General features: G+C 38.3%; 1 protein-coding gene across 1 annotated transcript; it reads left to right on the top strand.

The window, feature by feature from the left end:
* Positions 1–3,641: 3,641 nt before the first annotated feature.
* Positions 3,642–12,625, top strand: LOC109031964 (cytochrome P450 4c21-like). Its single transcript, XM_072306270.1, has 9 exons — positions 3,642–3,708; positions 4,180–4,283; positions 5,344–5,539; positions 6,956–7,025; positions 7,614–7,740; positions 8,268–8,325; positions 9,978–10,072; positions 10,749–10,980; positions 12,426–12,625. Exons 1-9 carry the CDS (start codon positions 3,642–3,644, stop codon positions 12,623–12,625), a joined length of 1,149 nt encoding a protein of 382 aa, XP_072162371.1.
* Positions 12,626–26,712: the final 14,087 nt, after the last annotated feature.

The following is a 26,712-nucleotide window of genomic DNA, read 5'->3' as shown; positions in this document are numbered from 1 at the left end:
TAACATATCGACGGTGTAAGTCAGCAATCACATAACTCGTTAGTGGTGTCTGAAAATCTCCACCTCTGTGTTATTGTTTTAAAGGAGAACAAATTGACATCATTCCTTGAAGTTTATGCAGAATTTGTTTTGCACAGAGAAGAAAAATCACGGCAGTTTTAAAGAATTGCCATTGAGTAGTTGAACGGAAAACTTTCCGTTTAAAAAACAGTATGACAGGAAGTCTGCGACGTCAAAAACCGAGTCATGTGATTGCCGACTTACACCATCGATATGACGTGGGGAATCGCAAAATCTCTTTGGAATTCTAAGATAATGGTTTCAATTTTTGAGATCTGAGAGTTGAATATTTCAAGATCAATTTAACAAAATCGATGATGTAGCTCAATTTGTTTTATTTTCGTCGATTAGAACGAAGAAACTTATGAATGACAGTTTAGTCGACATGTTTGTTCAGTTCTTGTGACATAAATTATTTTTAGATTATGCACATTTACTGTATATTTACAAGTCGTATTAAATCCGGCTGTCAATATGTTCATCAAGGACTCTGTAGGATGTTAATCTTTTTGAATTTCGACAGCGTGCATGTATTTATAAAACTTCATTGTCTTTTGCATATGACAGCGTATATTTCTGTCGGAAGTCATGCGGCATTTAAATGCCGTTTTTTCAATGCAGCTCATAGGAAATTCTCAATGTCAGTCCTCGAAAATACACGCACGATTAAAGTTTTACGAAAAGCTACCAAAAGCTTTAAAATCACATTGGTTGGGCGTGATCTGGTAATCAGTCATCAGAAATCATTGTGATACCACTGACTTGATGAGGTATATTATGTATATAAGTCCTTTAATGAGAGCTTGAAATTTTATCGTACTAAACTGAAATATACATTTACAAAAAATATTTCTAATTTATGGATCCTCTGATTTTATATTTCAGCAAATGGCCAAAAATTAGTCTCGTCATTTCCATTTTGTACTTCATCCCTTGGCATTTACCTTGCATCTGGTATCTCAAAAACATTTTTAAAATCTGGCAAATAACAGCATTGAGGTGATTGAAGCATAGAGGCTCCCAGGGTACTGCCTCTTAAAATCCCGTTCAGGAATCTCATTTAAGCTTCCGTCCCTTTTAAGACAGCATGACGAGAGAAAAAAAGTTTGCGGAATAGCAAAAATGTGAGAAAGATTGTGAGTGAGGAAAAACAGAGAGGAAGGCCACAAAAAAGGAGCTGAGCAAGCAGGCTCGATGCAGGAGAAAAATAAAAAAAACGGTCAGAAAAACAGAAGTGCTTGAAATGGTAAGAAGAATGCTGTTTCGAATTCTTCATACGTTTACCTGGTTTCTTATGCTGTAATTCAGTCAATAAGTCATATTTTCACCAATACGTGTGAACTGGAATCATATCAACAGTGAAACTCCTATAGCACGTATCTCGGTTTGCATCGTTGCAGATTTCCTGTCATATTTCGTTTTTTGAGTGGGTAACTGCTTATCGTCAATTCTTTAAAATTTCCGCGATTTTCCTTCTCGGCGCAAAAAAAAAAAAAAAAAAAAAAAAAAAAAAAAAAACACATTGGATCTAGAGTCCGGACTCTTAAAAACATCGACAAGAAAAAATACTTTTGATTCAATCGGATTTTAGCTCAAATCAAGAACCAAGCCTCTTAATTTGGGCGGATTTACTTTTGATTTCAGCAAAAATCTGACTGAATCAAGAGTATTTTTTCTTGTCAATGTTTTCAAGAGTCTGGACTCTAGATCCAATGTGTTTTTTTTTCCAGTGTAGTGTGGCGTTTTTTGCGATATATCGAATGATATACCATTTAAACCTACGGAAAATGATCGATTAACAGGGTGCTCGCAACGAACACCTTAGTAATCGATTATTGACCACAGCTTAAAATGGGGACTTCTCGATAATCGATCATTCGCACCTCGCCGCCGGATCTCTCACAGCTTTTAAAGCGAATTCTTTATGTAAATTATCTCAAAACATGCTCATACTTAGACAAATCAAATCATTCCTCCAAGAAATTTCAAATTTAGCATCTAAAGTTCAACAACATGAACTCTGTATCAACACTCTTTAATATGTCGACTCGTTTCATCGACGATTTTTCCTGTTTATAAAAAGACTGTCTCAACTTTGTCTGGGAAACCCCGTGCTTTTTATTCCACCTCCCGTGCCTTACTACGAGTATTTTTCGGCTTATCGATAGCTTTTAAAGTGTCGGTTCCTTCATAATCCACCTGTTCCGATCAAACGATGCTCAAACCGTAAGAAAACCTCGACCTGTTTCAAATATTTCAATGACCCCTCTTGTCTGGTTCACCTTTCCATTTTACCCATACATCAAAAATTGTCTAAGAAATCGCTTTTAATTTTCATTCGCGCAAATTTAGTATGAATATATTTTCCCTCAGAGAGAGGATAATCGTGACCGTATCCGTTATTTTCAACTGATCAACATTTCATAACGTACATGAAACTTTTTAGAAGGGTGGGGGATATTTTTCGAGGAACGAAGTCCGAGCTATTTTGGTAATTCAGTTTAAAAATTTCAGTCTTTGGTATGCGTTTATTCAGTGGCTTGAATCGGTGGATCTGTGATCTTTAGAGTTAATGTTAAGTTACGAAGTGAGTTGTACCACGTGTTTTTGTGTTGTTTGACTTTTCTGATTTCGAAGAAGGTAATTGTCCATTTTTTCTTCACAATTCTATTCCTACTTAGTTTAATAACGATTAGAATTGATCATTTGCTTGTGTATACATTTATATTACGTCTTTTAAATCTTTCATCACTTGTTTTTTTTTCTATATATTTTAGAAAAATTGTAAAAAAACACAACCGAAATTTTATGAAATATTCAAGTTAATTACAATTTTTCTGTTGTAAATTTAATTTTAGAAATCCAAGAAAGTCGTTCGAAAATCAATTGTTAAAGCATCTTTCAGAACGACAAATATATGTGTACATGTACAATGAAATTTTTTCAAATAAAAATGAGATAAAAAAAATGTAATGAACGTATGGTAATTTAAAGCGCTGAAACCAAACTTTAATTATTTTTACATTTTTACATGTGACAGAAACTGAGCCACTCTTTAAAATTTAAATGATAAGAATACTGGAATTTATAATATATAAAAGCATGATAGATAACAACATGTTTAAATCACTGTTCAATATATGTACATTTCAATTTTCCAGTAAATCTAAAAATATTTCATTACTGTCTAGTCCTTCAGTATATCCTCAGAGAATGTGCGAAATTTTGCTTTGTGTCGTCTCTCGAGGTGACAAAATAATAGAGGGCCTCGGCCAGAAACCTTCGTGCGAACTATGCTGTCCAGTTTTTTCTTGGATGTTCCTTTCAAATGTTTTTGCAAACGAGATCACAAACTTTTCCCGTAACAATGTAACATAATGATATCATTGGGATTAATTTGGCTCATGACGCGTCATCATGTGTGACCAATTTTTGTTTTGTTTTCACAGATGAAATTATTGGAAGCGTCACTTGAAATCAAAGCGAATTTGTTATTGTGGATCGGTGTGCTAACGATGCTACTTGTTATTTTTTTCAAACAACGATGGAAGCATCGAAAAATTTACAAATTTATGAGAACCATGCCAGGGCCGCCATCGTTTCCCCTTATCGGAAGTGCTTATTTTGCACTAAAAATCACCGATCAAAGTAAGTTGAAGCTTAAGCACCCAATACTAGGAGTACTATCACTGCCTACTCTTAACTTCCTCCTTTGAATTGTTTAGATTTTTAAAAGCATGCTCATCATGACTAACATTTAAGCAAAAGCAAGAATGCGGAATTGCTGCCACGCCTATCAATGAAGACTTTGCCGTATATGGCTTTTCGGAACAGGACATTTCCAAACTTAAAAAAATACATCAACTCATATGACAATTAGCAACTCATTCAGAAAAAAGAAAATCTGTAATTAGTACTCCCACAGAGCAATGTGTAGATCAAGCAATTTGAAATAATTTGAAATACTACACTTTGCATTGGTAAGTGCGAGTATGGAGTCAGAGAATTCGGACTTTTGAAGGGTCAAATCATCAAGTTTACCTTCAGAAATAATGATTGAAATTGCTGTTTTATGTGGGTTTTCGTTATCAATCAATTATAATTTCTTAACATTTTCAGATTTGTGTGAAGTACTTAGAGAACAAATGGAAAAATATCCAAATGGTTGTTATTGGATCAAAAATGAGCCGTGGTTTATTACTGGTGACCCAAAAGTTATAACTGTGAGTATCATAACCATCCACCATTCGCAAACTCTTTTCAAGTTCTGATTATTTTTATTATCATTTTAACACTATACGCTATCATGCTATTATCCTAATTTCTTTTTTTTCACTTGAGAGAGGTATCAACATTTAGATTATTGAAATATACTTTTCCTTTCTTTTTATTTATATTTCCGAGCAGAAAAACTTTCACTGCTGCTTTCGTTCAAATTATTCAATACCAAGCATTTCTTACACAAATAAAATAGTAAGATTTGGAACAGTAAAAAGAAAATGTCTCAAAAATGGTTTCACTCCCTACCCTCTTTTCATCCTTTCAATACAACGTAAGTACATTTCGTATAATCTGATCTAATGTGTCCTTCCCTGCGACAACTTTCATTCAATACACCTTAGAAAAACAGAAACAAAATATAATTGTCCGTTATTTTCAGGCACTACTAAGCAGTAGCCAAAATATTCACAAAACGCAATTGTACGACTACTTTGAGGCACATGGATCCGGAATTTTTTGCGCGAACGGTAAGATTATTTTGAACTCTAACCAAGCAATGTCTTTAAAAATAACTGACATTTATGTAGGTATATTTCAAACGTTAAGTTATCAAATCAAACTTTATATCTTCACTCAAATTCAAACATCCAGATGGCAGGAGAAAACCGATCTTTTTGTTACATATTTGAGCTGGTGTGAGTATCTATGAGGATACTAAATACTTACACCATCTACATTATTGAATACACTATTATACAAGTTGGAGATGGAAGCTTTTTGATTATATCTAAGAGGGACATGGACCATTTGTCTTTGAATACACTCTTAGCTATATCGTGCCACTAACAAATCTGAGCCAATTCATCATTGTAAATATGTGAGGAATGATGTGCATTTTGCAAATTGATTAATACAAATAACGAAGTACAAATTCTTATGAATAAAAGACGATCTCTTGAATTTATTTAGATTATTAAGGCACACGTTACACGTACGTCTTTTTCCCTCTTGTTCCTTAATCTTGCAGAGCACGTGAAGCAACGAATACCTTCTTTTTTATGATTTATAGGAGACAGTTGGCGTAAAATAAGGAAGACCATCAACCCTAGTTTTCGGACCAACGTTTTAAATTCATTCGGTGCCAGTTTCAGTTATCATACGAAGACGTTTATTGAAAAGTTGAACGAGTTTGCTGATGGTGAGAAAATGGTCGACTTATTCGCTCCAGTTCACCTGTGCACGATAGACTTCGTTTGTGGTATGATTTTACTGATTCATATTTTTTTTGCTTTCCCTTTTTTAATGAGCTGTGAGGAACTTTTTCCATTAGTATTTCAAGGAAATTGAACAAAAGCTAGATAATGGGAAGGAAAATTGAATTTTGAAAATGAACAATCTATATTATACAGCTACAAGCAAAATCTTGGAAGCACTATTTCTGACGAACTGCCGGACCGATAAGGATGATCTTTACATGTATGTCATCTGTAGTAGATGTAAATGTGCAAAAATTTATGAAACCCCGAACTTTTAATGTTGTAGAGCTTTTAAAGCTCATGTCACTTAAGTCCAATGTTAATAGCGTGAGAGATATGCCGTTTCCGCTAGAAACGTCAAGGTGTGGGATTCTACCTGAGTGACTCGAATAAACAATAAAACAATGGAAAAGCTCGTGAAGGGCTCCTCATTCGAAGAGTTGAGGAACGGTGCATCGCTCAGGGTTCAAGGTTCAAGGTCCAAGGTATAAGGTTTGACTCAATTTTTCCTGCATTCTTCCGGCTTCGATTTGTGGCATTGGTCAATTTACTTGATTGCTGAATTTCTGTTAATGTTTACAGCAGATAAACAGCAGATACAAAGTGAGAAGGTAGGCGCTCCGTCGCGTCGGGACGGACCAAATATTATTAACTCTCAACGGTCGAAATCCGATTTTTTTTTTTTTTTTTTTTTTTTTTTTTTTAAATTAAGTATTTAAAAATAACATAATAAATGGAAATTTTTCCAGTAAGAGGACTGTGAAATTATGTACATCCAGCTATTCCTCATCATTTACAAATCTGAGTGTTACGTCAAAAATTTTGAAATCGATGCAGCTCGAACACAAAACGGTGTATTAAAATGGAAGAACATTTTTACCTATACATATGCGTATAGGGCCTGCAAAGCGGGCCTGAGGGCGCTAGGCGCCCTCCCGGGGGTTGGGCCGCGTAGCGGTCAGGGGGCAGGGCCCCTAGTAAATCAATACATATGGCTCCAAAGTTGCAGAAGGATGTCTGTTTCCACATGTAAAAAACTCTATTTTGTACTACTCAAAAGAGGGGAAAAATAAGAAGAGAACGAAACATTAGTAGTAATATTTGTTTATTCTGAAGCTGTGCCTGAGCAACTAAGGCCTCAGAGTTCAAGTTTAGTTTTCATATCTTCTCATCATGCTCTTCTCTTTTTTTTTCCTTTTTTCAATACATATCTCTTCAAAATATTTATTTATCATTACTTTCATTCTTTCTCGTTTCTGTAAAAGCCTCAGATATTTCCCCCCCCCCCCCCAAAAAAAAATTTTGTTACTTTTTAAATTTTTTCCCCCATTATTTTTTCCTGCTTTCGGTGTAAATTACTATTGAAGTTGAGGCACCCGAATAACGGTTCGGAATATCACTACGGTTCGATTTTTCAGAGAATATGATGGGGTGCCGAATGGAGATACAGAAAAGAAATATGATGTTTCTCTCCACAAATTTAGAGAAGTAAGTACCTAATTAATTAAAAATCTAACACAGTATCATCTCATAGAATAACCGTCTCTTATGAACGCATTTTTTTTGTACGAATCGAGATTGAATAAAAAGTTGCAAACAACAAATCAAAGTTAGAATCAGAAAAATTCTACGCATAATTTGCATTATTTCGATCTTTCCTACTTATTGTTATTATTGCAAGAAAAAGTATCGTCTCTACGTATGATTCAATGTAATTTTTCCTCATTTCTTTAGAATTTAAAAAATTGCGTCAAACGTTGCGTTACACAATATGAGTCTGCATCAGTTTCAATCTGCGGATTAATCCCTACACTAGTTTCTCGTTGGAAAAATACATTAAGATCAAAAGGTTCGAAGTTTTGTTGTTCCAATGCGGATATTTTTAAAATAAGCTATAATAATAAATTTAATAATTCATTTTCAAACTTTCTGGGCAGAGAGAAATTCAGATCCCGTGGACTTCATCTCCGTAGGTTGCGTATTTCCTTCTAGATCCTGGCCTTTTTATGTTAAATACGTCACTGTAGATGAAGCAGAAGTCTTAATTAAATTATAATTAACTGAATAATTTTTTAGGTCGTCTGAAATGATTCATACCAGGATATTCAACTTCCTTCTGCAGCCAGATTTGATTTATACACTACTTGGTAAGAAAAAGGAGTTGCAGAGGCTTGTCCAAGGAATGCGGGATTTGGCGAAGGAGGTAAGTTCACCATGTACCTAAATTATTTTATTTAAAGATAATTTAAGTACATTATTCTCAGCTAGACGATAATCAATTTTTTCGATTGAGAAAATCACGTTAACAATTTCCATTCGTAATTTGCAATATTATGAAAAAAAAAAAAAACGCGTGCTAACGGTGCCTTAAAATGCCTGCCAAAATTTTACTTGCCATTCTCTCCACAACTATATAGTCATTAATTTTTATCTCTTAGAGTTACGTTAATGACCAAGATCAGCTTGAATTTGACTCAGGCAAAAGTAATGAAGTCGTGACGTGCATTCCATATTTTGAGCTTTTCGTGCGAAAAGCCGGAAGAGAAAGACGGGGGTGGAGTGAGAGATTTGCATGAGAAGGGGTAGAGAATCGAATGGACGCAGAATGCGCAAGGAAGGAAGGTGCGGTGGCAGGGGTGGAGAAAACGCCCAGAGTTTAGTTCTTAAGCGTTACGTTCATTAAGCTGATAATTTTATATTATAGAGTTTGATATGATTTTATTTTTTTAGATGATTGAACTGCGAACTAAGTACAGAGAAGAGACGAGGCTGTCAAACACAAATTCAGGTAATTTTTCCATGTTTGAGCAAAAGCGCCCTTGTTCTTCACAGCTGGTGAAACGATCTATTATGTTATTCCTCTAAAAAAAAACAATTGTATATTGCATCGGTAAAAAACATTCCTAAAAAAACCGAGCTCGTTTAAAATGTCTAGGCTATTTCCTTCTCAAATTCCGGAATGTTGTCCTTTATTGTAATTTTTATGGATCTTGTTTTGCCTATAGCCTCATAATTGAAGGCATTACTTCACTCCATTCACTCCGCCTTCGAAGGACTTTATATTGCAGATCAGCTTGGGTGAGGTGCATTCGGATTAGTTAACACAACCAAAATAAGCAAAACTGCATTTCACGTGGCCCAACTTCTCTCTTGTTTTAATTTTTGACACAAAATTTAATAACATAACGCCTCGTTTCTGTGAATTCCTCTAATTCTAAGATTATTGAAAATATTTCACAGAATTTCATCGATCCTTCAGGGCCGGATTAAGGAGGTGGCCACATGGGCCGCGGTTCATGGCAGCAAATCTAGAGGGCGACAAATTTTGCAATTTTTTTAAATGTAGGTATAAAAAAAATATCGGATTTAGACAAACCAATTACAAACGAGAAAAGGCGACAAAATCTCTCATTTCCTGAGAGTATAGTAATTTTTAATTTTGTCGTCTTACAGTGATACAAGAGACAGCACCTTTAATTAGTCGAGTTAAGAGAGAAACCAAACACGCAATTTGGCCTGGAACGGCGCGGCGCAGAGAGCAATGATGACGAGGACTTGAGATGAAAACGAGAAGCCCTCGGCGTAGCGATCGACATGTAACACATATTAGCGCCTACAAGACTGCACGAATACTTCACGCATTGCATCAAACACGGTGCGTTCATTGCGGTCGGCGTGAAACGGATAGCGCCTACAAGAATGCATAAATACTTCACGCATTGCGCCAAACACAGTGCGGTCAGCATGAAACGCATGGCGCCTACAAGACTGCGTGAATACTTCACGCATTGCGCCAAACACGGTGCGGTCTGCGCGGCGTGGCGGCGGAAGTTAAAATCATTAAACCACATTAATGCTTGTTCTTTCATAATTTTTTCGTTCATTTCTTATGAATGGAAGGCCTTCTCCACACAGAGATAGGTTTACGAAATTTAACTTTTGCTAGCAGTGTTAACAGGGCATTCCCAAAACATGTGTTCAACACGAGTAAACGCGTCTTACGCACCCCTCCCCCGCTGGCACGTTCACTTGATGGTTTTTAATGATGTTCCAATACGAATGAGAAGGGGGCGGCGGCGGCAGAATACAGGCGTTCCATGGGCGGCAAGTAGGTAAATCCGGCCCTGTGATCCTTTAAGACTTTTAGCTCCGTTATCAATATGAATGAGGATTGTAAACATTTTTCCTGATCATGGTCAGAATAATTTCTTTTTAACAAAAACCTGCTTACTAGATTTTCTCTACTTTTTCCTCTTACATTATTTGTCAAATAATTTAGAATCCTTTCCACGCTTTAGCAGGAAAGTTATCCAAACCTCAAACATCTATAATACCTTTTGTCAAGTGCTGGATTTTATTTTCTGTGAACGGTCAAATACGAAGAGTTATTTATAACATTTAATGCACTGCTTTTTTAATGAAAATTTTTCACAGAAATAGTGCCAATTTTTATGGAAAACCTGCTCAATAGTGTAGAATCAGGGGTTACCTCGAGCGAACGCGCTGTTGACGAAACAGTCGAAATGTTCATTGCGGTGAGTACAAAAAGTAAGCTCATCAGTAACAAATGCCTTATATCTATAGTATATATTATTATATCGATACCAATAATTTAAAGCGAGAGAAAATTGAGCACCGTTAGTTAATAAACTTAATTGCCGCCATTTGTCGAGAATTTTAGTTCGTTTTGCATACGGTATAGTAGGTACCATTCAAATTACAGACTTTTCTCCCTTCAGAAGTTCTCTTCGAAAGCTTGAAATATTATGTTTAATAACGAACCAATTCCTAATTGTTTCCTCACCAACTTAGCAAGAAGCTATGTTTCGAGGCAATTTTATCAAGTAAAAAATTAGCTAAGTCATGATAAATATATATTCCAATTTAAAGTGTAAACATTAACAACCGAGTTACTCAATTTTAGGCTTGGATGCCTACATTATCAATTTAAAGGACATCGGTAAATTACATTGAGCAGTGAAAATGATGTGCCTAAGGAAGAGAGAAAGAGAATAGACGTAACGCTGAATCCACCTAATCTGGAATAGAGAGGGCTCATCCAGGGACTGTCATCTATCGACAACCAAACGAAAATCACGGATATTGGCCCAGTAGAGTGGCAGAACGAATTGTGCTAAAAATGAAAATTATAGAAAATAATATTACATCGTTGTAATATAATATTGACATCTATGAAAATAATTATTCCAGGGCTCAATAACAACAGCCACAACTGCTGCCTGGATACTTAAGATTTTTGCCCAACGACCCGAAATTCAAGAGAGAGCGTACAAAGAGATCATGGAGATTAACAATGGACAGGAGATTACCCTGGAGGATGTGTCAAAACTTACCTACTTGGAGATGGTTGTTAAAGAAACCCTTCGGCATTTTGGCATCCCTTTTGTTGGTCGAGCTCTCGTTGAGGATCTTCAAGTCGATGGTATGAACACGTCTAAAGTCGATAGCAAATAAGAATATGACATTTCATGGCACAAACTTCATGGTGGACCATGACCAGTGGTCTATTTATTTATTTCAATTACTCTTTTCTACTGCCTTTTTATCTCATTGAATTTATACGTGCCGTAAAAATACGGTTATTCGTATTTAGAGATAGGTGTAAGGTGACGTTTGAGTGAATATAAGTATGCAGGTGCAAAACCTCGAAAAAGTTTTGTCTCGCAGATCGCGTTGATTAGTCTGGTTGTTACAGTTTTTATTCTTCGGGGCCCCTTTGTCGCCTTTGAGGCCCCAAAGTTATCTTTTACACTTCTTACAAATTTTATTTTATAGTATTCGAAGGTCCCTTCATCACTGTTGAGGCTTCAGGAACTCCCCGGGTCTCCTTGTATAATTTGGAGGCTTTACGTCCATTTAAAGTTTTTTGAGCCCTTTTAAGTCTCCTAGACTCACATTTTCAGAAGTAAGTCTTAAGAGTTTTTCTGTCTTAAAGAGACTAAAGAGGGTTTAAAAATAATACAATTACAGAGAAATAACAGTAATAATTTGGGGGAAAATTGCCGCGTGGCCCCCTCGGAACCCTGCAGCAGACTGTTGGGAGGCGATTGCCTTTTAGCCTGAGTAGTCAGTCAGCCCCTGGTAGTATGAGTGTGAAGTTGATTCGAAAGAATCAGTTCGTTTGGAGAGCCTCGATTCTTTATCAAAACGAAGTGTTCATGCAAATTCTAATTGTTGTTTTTTTTAATTTTATAATACTAAAACTGTCTGTTAGCTTTGTGAACATTATGATATTTTACTTGTTACAAACGTATTTTTTAAAAATGGGACCAACCGTGGTCCAAAGAATTTAATGACTCAAACACAGCGTCATTCCATAAAAAAAAGAACATCATAATTAAAATTTTGTCACCTCCTCCATTTTATTCGCAGAAAAAATGACTATTCCGGCGGGAGTCAGTGTCATGCCGATTCTTTTTGTGCTGCATCATGATCCTGCGTTTTGGGAGAAACCAAACGAATTTTATCCTGATCATTTCTCACAAATAAACGAGCAAAAAAGGCCAAAAGGTGTGTTCGTTCCATTCCTTAATGGTCCAAGGCATTGTCCAGGTAATTTTAGCTGTACTCTTCTTTTCGCATTCTTCAATTCTCTCACGCAAATTGACTGCTAAATTCCCATTTTACCAAAATACTCGTATGAGACATTTTATTTAAAAAGATAAAACAATAAATAGGTCACGATGATTTTATTCTATTTCTTGCAATTTCTCAAAAGTTGAATCACGGTTATTAACTAAAATCGATAGAATTTCTAATCTTAGCATCGCGAATGATTGGACTGAAACAATCTGTACAAATTTAAATATTGAAAAATTGACGATAATTTCATAGTGCTCACCTGTTTTTTTAATTGCTTTGTTTCAGGAAATAAATATGCATATCAGTCTGTCAAGTACTTGATTGCAAATACGCTTTTACACTATGAGTTTTCATCAGATGAGGAAGCACCAGTCGATATCCAAAATGCTAACTATAGAATTTTATTCATGGTTTGGCCGCTTACAGGTTTCCGTGCGAAAATTAGGAGAAGAGCGAACAGTCCCAGTAATCCACAAGCTGGTTGAGCTTCAGAATCCTGTGTATCTCTAAATCATCAACCGAAATCAAAGACAGACGATAGCTCCCTTCTGTTTCTCTCACATAAGTCATTATCGGCTTTTAGAATTGATCCGCTTTGCGATTAGTGGCGTGACGTATTTGCTATGTATCGATTGATCTGCCATTTAAACCTATGTAAAAGGATTGATAAACAGGGTCTCGCAACGAACACCTTAATAATCGATTCTTCACCATACCTCCAAAAGGGGAAAATATCGATAATCGATCATTCATGCCGCACCACTGTGTGCGCCACTGTGTTGACTTACAAAATTATAGTTGTGCGCATCAAAGTGACTTCAATAGTACACAAAGCTGTCTCTTTCACTTAGCACCATTTCATGAACCCATGATCGTTTCATAGTTTATCGTACGAGGTCATTATAAAAAGGTGTCTTCATTTTGTGACAGAAAAGTATAATCCTTTACATTCCGGGGGGCTCAGTTCCGCAAAAACCTACCGATTGAAAAATTTGAAACTCTTCCAGAAATATGAGAATTCAGAATAAACATCGAATTTTAGCTCTCTCCGAGGAGTTACGTGCATTTTGCCTCTATGTCACTGAAAGTTGTGAGGTATTTGGATAATTTGGACCGCATTTTGCAAGTGGGAGCTATAAATTCTGGCTCTTCTGAAAAAACACTTATGTGCATAGGGAAACTAATGGCACATACGTTGTTTTTAAACCGGGCTAGAATTTGTAGTTCCAAATTGCAAAATGTAGTCCATTTCTGAGATACGAACGTAACTCAGAATACGGTGCGCTTTGTTTCGTCAGAAATACAACTCTTGACTCGGGCAATTTTCCCCACTTTCTAGTTTCAATTAAGTTTGATTTTTTTGTATATCTCCCAGTTTCTCTTCTATAACTTTTCCATTAAATACTATTACCTGTATTTAGATATTAATGAACGTTTCATCAAATGTATTTATTTTTAGTACTGAACTTCTAAAAGTTATACAAAAGTATATTGTCGACTTCAATTTGATCCAGATCGGTTCCTTCCTTCGAACTCTGCCCGATTCACGTTGAGCCTCATGTTTCGAACCAGAGACAAGAGACCCTACACTCGCCTCTTGACGACAGGTGGAGCTTTTACTTTCGGGGATTCAACACTTCCTTATGGACAATTATAACAGCCATCACTCGTTTTTCGGCTGTTGACCTACATGGTGGATGATGAGCTTCCGGTGACGTCATGAGTCAAACAAGTTTCCCAAACTTCGGCTTGTTTGCAAAACGAAACTGCCAACACGTTGTTAAACATCAACCATGTCAACACTTTAATGTTGAAGTCCCGAAAGTAAGAGCTTCCACCATGGCCGAGATGGGTGGAGGGTCTCTTGTCTCTGGTTTGAACTGAGAGCGCAGGATTATTGCCCTGATGTCTCCTGCTCGGAGTGCAGTGCAAAAGTGAATCAGGTTTTTTCGCAGCAGCCAGATCTGCCCGGATCCGGTCTCCTCCCAATCCGCGTTTAGAGATTGCGGGAGGGGGAGGAGGAGGGAGGGGGAGGGTTGGCGAACCCTGGTCGCGGGCTGTCTGCCACGGCCGCGGTCGCGTCTCCTGTGGTTGCTCCGTTGCCTGCTCCTTGCTCCATGCTCCCTGCTCCTTCTCGAGTAATCCTTAACTCCGGTTTCTCGTTAACTCCCCAGCCTCTCCGAACGCGAGGAACTGTGCTTGTGTCGTCAGCGACCGTGATGCCGACTTCCTGTCTAATTCCTTACATTCTAGGCTGTAGACCCTATAAGATTTCCCTCAAATTTGTCTCCATTATCAAAATTCTAATAGTTTATTTAAAATATTGATTTTTTTATTCATGCATTGACGGTGTAAGTCGGCAATGGCATAACTTGGTTTGCGACGTTGCAGACTTCTTGCCATACTTTATCCTTTAAACGGAAAACTACTCGACGGCAATTCTCTAAAACTGCAGGAATTTTTCTTCTCTGTGCAAAGAAAATTTGCATAAACTTCAAGGAATGATGTCAATTTGTTCTCCTTTAAAAAAATAACATAGAGGCGGAAATTTTCAGACACCGCAAACGAGATATGTGATTGCGGACTTACGCTGTCGATAAACTGATCAACTCTTGAAAATATTAGTGAAAGCATTATTATTTTTATTTGCCAAAAAATGTGTTTTTCAAAAAACTATGTTTACTCTTTGATATATTTAGGTTTTTTTTTTATAATCATGAGACAAGTTAAGACCTTCTTCTTATTAAAGGCATTTAGACACTCAGACATTCTTGACAGACAATGAAAAAAAAACACTGAAAATCAGGCCTAAATAATGCAAATAACAGGATGGCAGAAAAATGCCGGGCCACACTATTCTGCAAAGATTTTAAGACCAAAAAACTATACTTATTATTCATTACTTAACGCCTATAGAGCTCGCTAATGTGTGCATTATTTTTAATTTTATCTTTTTTTTTTAATAAAATATGTGTGTTTTGGACACGTTAAAAGAGAGATAAATTCAAAGTTAGAATTCAGAAGTCATAATTTCATGTTTTCGATACTGCTTCTTATAATAGACTATTTTTTCAACTTACCTGGATACGTTCATTGCTTCAAAAAGTAAGAAAATACATACATCGTCCTCAAATAATATGATTTTGTCTTGTTTTTACAACTAGACGTCATCAAGGGAAGAAGATCTAAGTATCAACAAAACAGTTCCTACAAGAGCTCAAATCTACTAAAGGACTCTACATTACTTTTTGAAACTAGCTTCGTCGGTAGTACCCTTCTTACTTATTGTTAGGGCAGTTAAATTGTTACTTTCATGCGAGAGTCACCTTACCAAGACAACATTTGAGCTTAAGTTTACGTAAGAAAATACCCTCGACCGTTCCATTGCTCGTAATTCCATTATAAGAAAAAGTTTTTATTCTGCCGTCTGGTCCCTCTCAAAAATTCTTCAAAGCATGTCTCTGAAACTCTAAAAAATTCGTCAGTGGAAACTTTAAACTAACAAAATGTAACTTACGTAAACGTTTCAAAATTAAACTAGATTCTTTTCTAGCTATTTTCAATTTTTTATCTACGCCCGAAGAGTGCAAGAGCTTAATAGTTCGGAATTTGGATGCGTAACGGATACATTCTACTTTCATATCCTTGCGTTTAAGTCTCCTAGTGATTCTATGACCCAACCCCTACACACAGGGTTTGCAAACGAGATTATATGCTGCGGAAGGGGAAGTCATTTAAGAGGGAGCTTTTTCATCCTTCTAGAGTAGAATCTACACTGTGTATAATTTAGTTTTAGACATATCCCTCGGTTTTTCTCTCAGTGCAGTGCGTGCACAGTATATCCAGTTTTCACAGGCGTGTTCTCCCTTCGTTCCCATTTCGCAACATTTATTACCTCAAAAACTTACACATTTTCATATTAACTATGTTCCTTTGATATTTAATGATAATCGTTGCGTGCATACTCTATTTTTTCTTCTTCTTTTTAAATTTGCCTAACACTTTGCCGTTAAATTGCTGTCAGTTGACTTTTCAATCTCGGTTTTCACACAAAAAACCCTTCAAATATAGGTCCTTTTTTAGGTCCAGTTCATTCAGATATTTTACGCTTAAAATTCCTCCACAAATGCAAGTTTCAGTCCCAAAAGTTTCAAAATTTTTGGGGGTGGAGCCTCGCCTCCCAGGGCCAAGCCCCCTCGGCCCTCATCTTTGCTCCATTTAAGAGAGGTCCTTACCGATTTAACTTAGTACCGCGGCCCAGAATTTGATGTAGGAATTCTACGGGCTGATATTTGAAATAGATAAACAAAGCCATAGACAAAGAGGACATGATGAGTATGACGCGATCCTATTGTTAAGCGTGGTTCCTGGAGACCAAGAGGATAAATACTGGACTGGCTGGACAGTCTCTCGTGGGTTTCCGTTGGTAAGTCTATTACCCACCTCCTTTGGCCATTGCAACCACTCGCTTTTACCAATAGGATCCTTCCATAACCTTTTTGTGTTCCTTGTCTATAGCTTTGTCTATCGATTTCAACAATCAGGCTGCTGATCTCTCTTGACAAAGAGAAGGAGGGGCACAAAACCGTTGGTTAGTCTATTACCCACCTCCTTTGGCCATTGCAACCACTCGCTTTTACCAATAGGATCCTTCCATAACCTTTTTGTGTTCCTTGTCTATAGCTTTGTCTATCGATTTCAACAAATCAGGCTGCTGATCTCTCTTGACAAAGAGAAGGAGGGGCACAAAACCGTTGGTTAGTCTATTACCCACCTCCTTTGGCCATTGCAACCACTCGCTTTTACCAATAGGATCCTTCCATAACCTTTTTGTGTTCCTTGTCTATAGCTTTGTCTATCGATTTCAACAATCAGGCTGCTGATCTCTCTTGACAAAGAGAAGGAGGGGCACAAAACCGTTGGTTAGTCTATTACCCACCTCCTTTGGCCATTGCAACCACTCGCTTTTACCAATAGGATCCTTCCATAACCTTTTTGTGTTCCTTGTCTATAGCTTTGTCTATCGATTTCAACAATCAGGCTGCTGATCTCTCTTGACAAAGAGAAGGAGGGGCACAAAACCGTTGGTTAGTCTATTACCCACCTCCTTTGGCCATTGCAACCACTCGCTTTTACCAATAGGATCCTTCCATAACCTTTTTGTCTTCCTTGTCCATAGCTTTGTCTATCAATTTCAACAATCAGGCAGCTGATCTCACTTGACAAAGGGAAGGAAGCGCACAGAATCGGCACCGCGGCGGGGACCCGGTTGCAGCGAGCAAGCTTGGCGCAAAATGTTGGGAGCATCTCCGCGGCTATCATTGGCGTTACGAACGCATTTATAACGTTTCCCGCTCATTCCACAATCGTACGCGACGAGGGTACTTCTCCGATTCCGCGCATGCGCCCTCGTCCATTCCATCCCGAACATCCGCTGCTCCGCGTCGCACACTGGATCGAGTCAACCGGAGAATTCGGACAAAATCTGGCAACTTTGAAAGCTTATGTTAGCCAAAATATGAGACGAAAAAGTTTCAGAGTGGCTCCATTGGATTTTTCACGAAATGGAGATGTTGCATGTACGAGGAATTTGCGATTTCACTATTGATTATTATGTAAAAGTTCGCGAGAAACACGATGGTGCCACTGGTTTTCTCTGAAATCAACTTCCAAGCTCAAAAAAAGTTCTCAAGTTGAGGCCAAAACGGAGGGGATATCCCACGCTATCCTGAGAGTCCACGTCTACATCAAGACGAACTCTCCATGCAAAGATAGGGAGCAAATACATTAGCAGTGATGCTTGCAGATGATGCAGTTTTCAGTTTTAGAGTCCCTAAATAAAGTGGCAGCCCTGCTAATGTATTTGCTCCCTATCTTTGCATGGAGAGTTTGTCTTGATGTAGACGTGGACTCTCAGGATAGCGTGGGATATCCCCTCCGTTTTGGCCTCAACTTGAGAACTTTTTTTGAGCTTGGAAGTTGATTTCAGAGAAAACCAGTGGCACCATCGTGTTTCTCGCCAAATTTTAGATAAGAATCAATAGTCAAATCGCAAATTCCTCACACATGCAACATCTCCATTCCCTTGTAGAAACAGCCCTTGAAATTGGATTTGTGACGGAATAAACATCAAAATTTGACATTTTAGCCAAAAATTTCATGTTCGGCTTCTCCTGTTAGTTCGTTCCACTGTGCGTTGCGTCGCTCTGAGCCCTGCTTTATGCACACGCTTATCGGGCCTAATCTCGAAATTTATACACTCACATGCACGCCAGGCGCAAGCGTGACGCGTGCACCGATCGCGCCAAACTTCCCGCAAAAACGTGTCGGATTCGCGTCGGAAAATTAAAAATGGCAACAACGGAGCTGATCCCTCCGTCTTCCGAGCTAATTAATGCGCGACAATAAATGACTTTTGCGTCTGCCGAGCTCTTTGCCCTTGCGTTCTTATGGCCTCGGCCACTTAAGCCCATGTGCCCCATGATTTCACGGCTTTTGCGGTCTCCTGTCCCGGTAGACAAAGTGCTCGAATGTTGGATTGTTTAAGGAATGAGGAATCGTACCGCTTTTGGAGTCGTTTTAACTTTTATCGTAGAGAGACCGCAAAACTGTGGAAAAACAACCATTTGCTTATCTCAGGGTACCAAATGAAAAATGCTTTTTAGTTTTTCCGGCATATCTTAATAGTTTTTTTTTTTTTTTTTTTTTTTTTTTTTTTTTTATCAAATTGTTATTACACATTACCTCTCTTACACTTTACGTGTAAATATGATCAATCCGATCGATTCCCCTTAAAGTGCCCTAATGTGAGACTAAGGGGCCGGTCAAAAATACGTAACGATCTTGGTGATCAAGAGAGCGTTACGCCATTTCATTCTTACATATTAAAGGATCGATACTACGTGACGAAAGGGTTACGAGAAAAGGGGGGGGGGAGGTTGAAAAATTCGAAATTTAGCGGGAAATTTTGTGATTGAGCATTACTACCTATTGCCTATTAGCCGTGGGCATGTGACAAGAACGTCGTGAACAGCGCTCATGAGTTAAAGAGCGTTACCGTCTCCGTTTGGATCCCAGTGGCGGGGCGTGCTTTGCGATATACCGATTGATCTGCCATTTAGACCTGTGGAAAATGATCGAGTAACAGGGCGTTCGTAAGGAGCACCTCAATAATCGATTCATTACCACAGCTTCAAACGGGGATCTTTCAATAATCGATCATTCGCGCCTCGCTCCGTGTGGCTCGCGGGCGTCGACACTGACGTCACTGGCGCTTTAAACTGTCCATTTGTTCTTACGGCCCTAAACTAACGAGCAAACTCCTTCTTTCCCATCCTTCTTTCTGTCCTTTTGGCGTAAATTCGTCCGGCTTGGAAAGCTGAGGTCTACTGCGCGACAGAATGGTGCAATACAGTAGTGGAACAGGTATTGTAATAAATCAAGCCGGCCCGGAGTTCTCGGATCCGGAGACCGATAAAATCGGGGAGCAGAAGCCGAAAATCCGAGCCGTTGGGCCCCTCCCCTTTCTCCTGCCCGACCCCACCCCCACCGGCGCATCCCGGTTGCCAGTTCCGAGTTGGACTTGGGACTTGGCAGATGGAGGAGAAATCGTCGTCGTCGTCTGACGTAAGGGCGTATCTCAATTTCCATGTGAGCCCTGTTTTACATATAAATCCATGCTTCCCGGGGTTCATGAGAAATCGAGATACGCCCTTACGCCAGAGAAGCAACGTCCTCTGATCGGGAGGAATCCGCGTCGGCATTTTAATGATTCATCTAGCCCCGCGCTCATAAGCCCAGTTGCCATGACGTCACACTGATAAAAAAAGCCAGTTACAGATACTGAACTTCTAACCCAACTTCCGAACTTTACCGGTTCAAGTGACTCAATTTTTCAGCCATGGTAACCAAATTTCGGTAAGCTGAACCAAAGTTCAGTTTCTGTGACCGAAACTTTGGTAAACTGAATGGTTCAGTGGGTCAGTTGCGCTGGTGTCAGAATCTTGTTTCGATGCTTGAATTTTGTAGATCAGCTAAAAATAATATGATTTGTCCAAACAGCAACTTTCTACTTTCAATATTAATTGAGACACCACGCGTTTAAAAATTCGGTTCATGACGTTATCCACCGCGGTGGTGACACACTTGGTCTCCTCCACCTTGCTTTCATCCGAATTTTACGTTGAAAGAACGGCACAAAGGTGAGTCTCGCTGACTGGTGGAAGCAAAGCGGAAGAATCAGAGGGTGTCACTACCGCGGTGGATGACGTCACTAACGGAATTTTTTAAAGCGCGATATCTCGGTTATTATTGATTATAAAAATTTGCTGTTTGGACGGATCTTTTCATGTTTAGCTAACATACAGGAATTAAGCATCTAAACACGATTCTGTGACCAGTGCAACTGACGCATTGAATAACTTTGCTACATTACATTAACATTTTTCTCTCCATGCACTCCATAAGCGGTATCTCATTTATGATGATTCAATCCAATTGACTCTTTTTCGACCCCTGACATTTTAAGGGAAGCAGGGCTAATTTTTTTTAATGCTTTTCGAATGTGTTTCCTGGTTCGACTGAAATCCTGACTCAAAGTCTTTTGTGAATAAAAATTGGCATGACATAATCGTGATGCTTCCAAAGTGCTCAATGAGAAATGAGCACAGTCGGGCAACAGTGTGCGATCCACGAGCGTTCTTACCTATGGCAGCCGAACATTTCGGGAATGGAGCACCCGTTTCATTCGGCCCGGCTTCCGATGCGGCTGGTATTCCTGGATTGATAGAAGCGTCATAAAACAAAGCTGCGGCTGCGGGCCCCTGCGTTTCGGCCATAATCAAATCACAATATTGGTTTATGGGCTTATGGCCCGTACGTCTACGTGAGGGCCTCTCCCGACAAGGTACCAATAAAGTTAATCCGCCGATTCGGCCCAGATCGGAAAAGGGCTTGCCGTGCGGCGCTCGTAAAACGCTCGCGTTACCCACGAGTTCCCGTTTCCGATAAAAGAGCGCTATCAGAAGCGAATAGTCTCGAGCTTTCGCGGCTGCTGCGCTAGTTTAAGTCTGCCAATTGGGAGGCTCATATAAATGAAATCTGGGATCATTCTATTCAAACGTTACAAGCCTAATGGGAAGAGGATTGCATGAAATGTACCTACCGAAAAAGTGCGAGGTGGCAGGGCCAGATAAGTCGGAATGCCAGGGTGCTGCACGATTTTTTTTTTATTTCGGAGCATAGAAAACAGATTTTAAGAAGCCCTAAGTCTGGAATTTTGGCTGTCATAGGCTTCAATCTTAGGATTTGGGGCCCCTAATGACCAGCAACCCTAGTCCCTGAGCGCTAATTCTTCCCTGCAAGGTGTGCTGAAAAAGGTCGACTTCAAATAGTAACCGTAAACGGCTTGTGTGTACTACAATTTAAAAAAATGATTTTTTTTCATCTTTAAAAACTGGGATTTTCCAAAATCTCGTGCGTGCTGGATAAAACTAAAATAAGTTTTGGTTTCAAGAGCAGCGTTCAATTATAATGCAGCGAAGTGTATTGAAAAACACGTTGTATGAATAATTCATTAGTAATACACCAGCAATACCAGTAACACTATACATTAGTAAGTAGAAATATGGATAAAACCAATATATTAATATATTAACATCTAAGTGATGCACTAATAAATCAGCACTTGAAAATCTATAACTATAAAAGATAAGAATTAATTAAATAAAATACCTAAATTATTGACGATCCACCGTAGCAGTGCACACCAACACTACCATGGTGGTTGACATAATGCGCCGTGCTTTTCAATGGATGATACCTCCGTTGATGTTGGATGTAGACATATGGTGTTTTGACGGTTGTTAATGATTTTTGCTGATCTATGAGCTTAAACCATCAAAATACAATTTTGTGATGAGCGTATAACTGGCTCAATGCGTATAATCTAAATGAGTGAGTATCTGCGCACTGAGATAGGTTTGTTGCTTACATAGCAATAGAAGGCAGACTTTCCGTGGACGATTTCTCCAAAGTACAACTCACGCAAGATGTTTAACTTTTTAGAAAAATAGTAAAGATTAAACTACATTTATTGGATAATTCTATTGAAAAACTAATTACAGCTATCGCAGATACCAGTTTGTTCGGTTTTCTTGGAGACATTAACGCAGAGTAGAAATGTGGGACAGGAACAAAATCTAACGACTAAGATTGTGTTTTAAGGCAACCTGTATTTTATCAACGTCTATTCAGCTTTCTTGGAGACTTCAATGCAAGTAGGAAAGTAGTACAGAAACAAAATCATACCACTCAGATTGTGTTTGGAAAAAAGCACGTGAAACATCAATTTACAAATATCAAGAGAACCGTGAAAAAATTATCAATCCTGCCTAGATAGTCTGTGCAGAACTGAAAAGACAATATCATATTATGGAATGATATTTGAACCATGTCCTATGTCTTTAGGATAAAGTGCTCCTGGACTAAATTACCCACTGGAGAACAGCAGTTTTGCATAAATTCGTGAATTTGGTCAAACAAGTCAAATTAAATTATTCATTTAATTAAAAATCAGAATAAGTTGATTGAGCGATCCGGCGCAGATGTTCGAATTCCGAGGTTGGTGAAAATTGCAGTAGTCGCATAATTTAACCGCTGAATGAGCCACAGGTCCCTTCTATGTTAGCATGTTCCGCCTTTTACAAGAAGCAAGTCGGTCGCAATTAATACGCCTCCTTATTTGCTTCCAATAATTTCGAATCGGAATCTCAAGCTTCTGCCATTGTTGCCGCAATTAAATTATTCTCTTTTAACCGAGTCTTTGATTTAGAGTTTTGTTTGTTGTATGTTAAGGTGCTCAATCCCTCAAGATTTGTGATTTGAAAGAGAGCAGTGGAGGTTAGGAGTCGTAGAGCGCGAGGGAGTGCTGTAAAGCGACTTATATGCATGTATGTATGTTTGTATCCAGTCTACGATGATCATGAAATGCCTTAAAAATTGTTGCTATCCACCTCCTTCTTCGTGCCCTTTCCAATAAAACAATAATGTATTACCTATTGCCACTTTCATGTGCTGTTTTTTTCTTTCTTTATTGTCATTCAAATCGGTAGAATACTAACCCATAATGGTACCTTTTAATGTAAAATAGTTCAAAATGTATAAAAGCCTAATTTTAGGAGTTTTTCAATGAGACACAAAAAATTAACATATTTCAATCAGTTCACGTCAGGTTTGTAACATTAGTTTAATTTTTAGTGAGTTTCAGTAATAAAAGAATCTTCCGAAGAGTATACGTTCAAATGAATGAACCGAGAACCGAGTCATTAGTGGCGAGGCATGAATGATCGATTATGGACATATCACCAATTTGAAGCTATGATAAAGAATCGATCATAAGTGTGTTCGTTGCGAACACCGTGTTTATCGATCCTTTTGCATAGGTTTAAATGGGTGATCAATCGATACATCACAAAGTACGCCACGCCACGTCATTAAGTTCGAACCGAGAAAAAGAGGTTTGAAGTTTTTCTTTTCCGTGAGGCTCAATGTTCGTAACGAAGTATAACGACTATTTTTATCTTCAAAATATGCTTTTCCAACTTTGAATTTCTGATAGGTGATGACTTACGACTTTTTCAACTGAAAATTAATCCCAGCTCCTAAATGTGACTGAATGCGTTTCTTTTCAGCCCAATTCATTCAACGGCAATTATTCCAAAGAATAGCTCCATATTTCTTTCAGAACTAGTTTTTCCTGACCTAAAGAAACACGGCTTGGGAAAAAATTGCTTTGGCATAATTGATGAAACCATCTAGGTAAATAGTTCATTTATTACCTTAATTTAGCGCACATTTCTACTTTGTCACGTCGCAATTCCCTGATTTTTATTCTAATTTTGACTCAGCTGAAAAAAAAATGATGACTTCCTCACATCTAATCTTGACTCAGTGAGGAAAATGTAACTTTTTGAAATTACAAAATTTCATTTCCTCCTAAACAGCACTATACTTACGAGAGAATCGGATATAGAAAAAAGTTTGAGAAATGAAAAAATAGAAAAAAATGTGTCATGAACTTTTTATTTATCTTTGATTATTTAAAGGTTAGAGCTGCTAATTTTATGGTGTTGCTGGGACGATCCAAGTTCAAAGTTTTGCAAAAGTTCAGTAAGTTTTTCGTGAATTTGTCTATCTTAGTTTGGTTCGCTGATCTTAAACTTTATCAAATCCCAATCACAAGAGCAAGAGGCACAAAAGTGGCAGCCTCGCCAACACCTAAATTTATGCCGAAGCCAATTTATTTACTTTTACCGTCCGTTTAAGACTTATTCGGAGCTGTCTGTTCGCGTCCGTGCCACCAAATCACCAAACCGAAAACATGAATAAACACTGACAGGTCCAGATAAATTAATTCATTAAAATCGAACACGGTGCCCGCTCCCTGCTTTAGTGGAAGGGGGGGGGGGGGATTCATCGGGCACGGAGCAGAAATTCCGCCGTGGGAGACAATCCTTGTCCCCGGTGCTGCATTCCAGATTCCTACATGGGAAATATATTCGGAAAAAAGAACAAATAAATAAAAATAATAAAAAGTCCCATTGTTTCGAGCCCTGGGTATTGTTCTCGCGGACTGCCGACTGAGAATTAGACCGGTGTCACAGATGTTTGTCTGTTTCGTATCGATTCCTCGGGAGTGCTTCAAGAAAATTCGCCACAACTGACAACATTCTATAAAATCATCGTTGGTAGCCGGCCGCGGAAAATTGCAATTTTTTACATTGCAACAATGGAAAATAGAAGAAGAGTTTTCCACACAAAATTATACAATCTTTGTGTATAGCACGGCGGATGAGTTGCGATGTAATCGATTAATTTCGATTTATATTTTCGAGCGAGGTTTGTGTGTATCATCGATTATATAGCGTCAAAATTAAACCTTGCTGATCTTTTTCCGACCTCCAAAGCTGACGAAACATATTTTTTTTCATAGTAAGTGATTTTAACAAGAATAGCGATTCCAAAAAACGCGGACGCATCAAGGAACTGGGATGTTCGCTTCTGCGCGTGATTTAAACAAAAATATCCTCTTTACACTGTTGCAGAAGCGTTAAATGAAGGTATCACAGATTAATCTATTCGGGATATGTTAAGCCCCTTTCCGCCATCTTGTTGTTGTGAGCTAAATTCACTGGGAAAAAAAAACACATTGGATCTAGATTCCAGACTCTTGAAAACATTGACATTAAGAAAAAGGACTCTTGATTCAATCAGATTTAAGCTAAAATCAAAAGGAAATCCGCTCAAATTAAGAGGTTTGGTTCTTGATTGAAGCTTAAATCTGATTGAATCAAGAGTGTTTTTTCTTGTCGATGTTTTCAAGAGTCTGGACTCTAGATCCAATGTGTTTTTTTTCCAGTGTTGCCATTTGAACGGATTGCCAATAGTGTACTGAGGCAGGGTGAAATCAAAATGCGCTCTCTAAAGGCTGAGCGATTAAAAATACAAATTTGGAAATGATGAAAATGTTTCGAGTAAAAACTTTCCTGAGGGAAGTCCAGAATGTAATCTCAAACTTTTTGCCTCTAGTTTGTTCTTATTCTTTTCCCTCCATCAGATGAGTCATGGTATGCAGCAGATAATTCTCGGAGTGCACGGGGAACGAAGTGCGGAGTGGCGGAGAGGACTCATCATCAATTTTCGTGATCGATGGAATGCGCTGTAATAGAGTTACTTATCAATAATTTCGTCGACGCAATGGAAGAGCACTCGGCACTCGGCCGTTTAACGAGTTGTCGAAGTAATTAGTTTTGAAGAATTTCCCACACTGGAACATCACTCGCCTTCCTCTTGGACGTCAGACGCTAAGTACCCTCGGACGTACGGCAGCTTTTCTCTCTGGTTCGCCACACAGTGGATCCAGTCAATTAGAGACGTCGGACATGGGATTTTTTACTAAAACTGCAAATTTTTTATGTTTATTTCGTCACATTTTATAGTTCAACGGTTGCTTTTGGAGGGAAATTTCATGATGAAACCAATGGAACCACTTTTAGAACCTCAAAGTTTTGTATAGACGGAGTTATAAGCGTTTCAAGTTTTCAAAATTTGTCCGACCTCTCCTATTGACTTGATCCACTGTGCGCCAGTACAGACTTGGTTACTAATAAGGGCTCCACCAGGAGAACCAGGAGTGCTCCAGCTCCGGAGAACGCTTGCATCCCAGATAAATCTTTATAAATCTCACTCATATATATGGAAAATAAAAATTGTGGACTAGTCACTTTCTTAGGGCACATTTAGCTGCCTTGTAATAATATAAACCCTTGTATATATCATTATTTTTGTACGTTCGATAAAACGCTAAATGATTTTGGTTTTACTCAACTAGAAAGTTCAACGAATATATGGACTTGCTGCACCTCAAATCTCGTTAGGAAACCAAAATTCTCGCTGCAACAAATCAGACTTCTTCCGGGACAACAAGAAGTTCAGTCGCCTTAGATAGACTTGACCTCCGATGGGTCTATTGCACGTAAGAAATATAGTCGAGTTAAAAGTCTTTCACTTGCTA

Source organism: Bemisia tabaci, chromosome 1 (assembly GCF_918797505.1).
Source record: "Bemisia tabaci chromosome 1, PGI_BMITA_v3".
Lineage (NCBI taxonomy): Eukaryota > Metazoa > Arthropoda > Insecta > Hemiptera > Aleyrodidae > Bemisia > Bemisia tabaci.
Note: the sequence above shows the minus strand (reverse complement) of the source record. Positions and strands in the feature narration are given on the sequence as shown.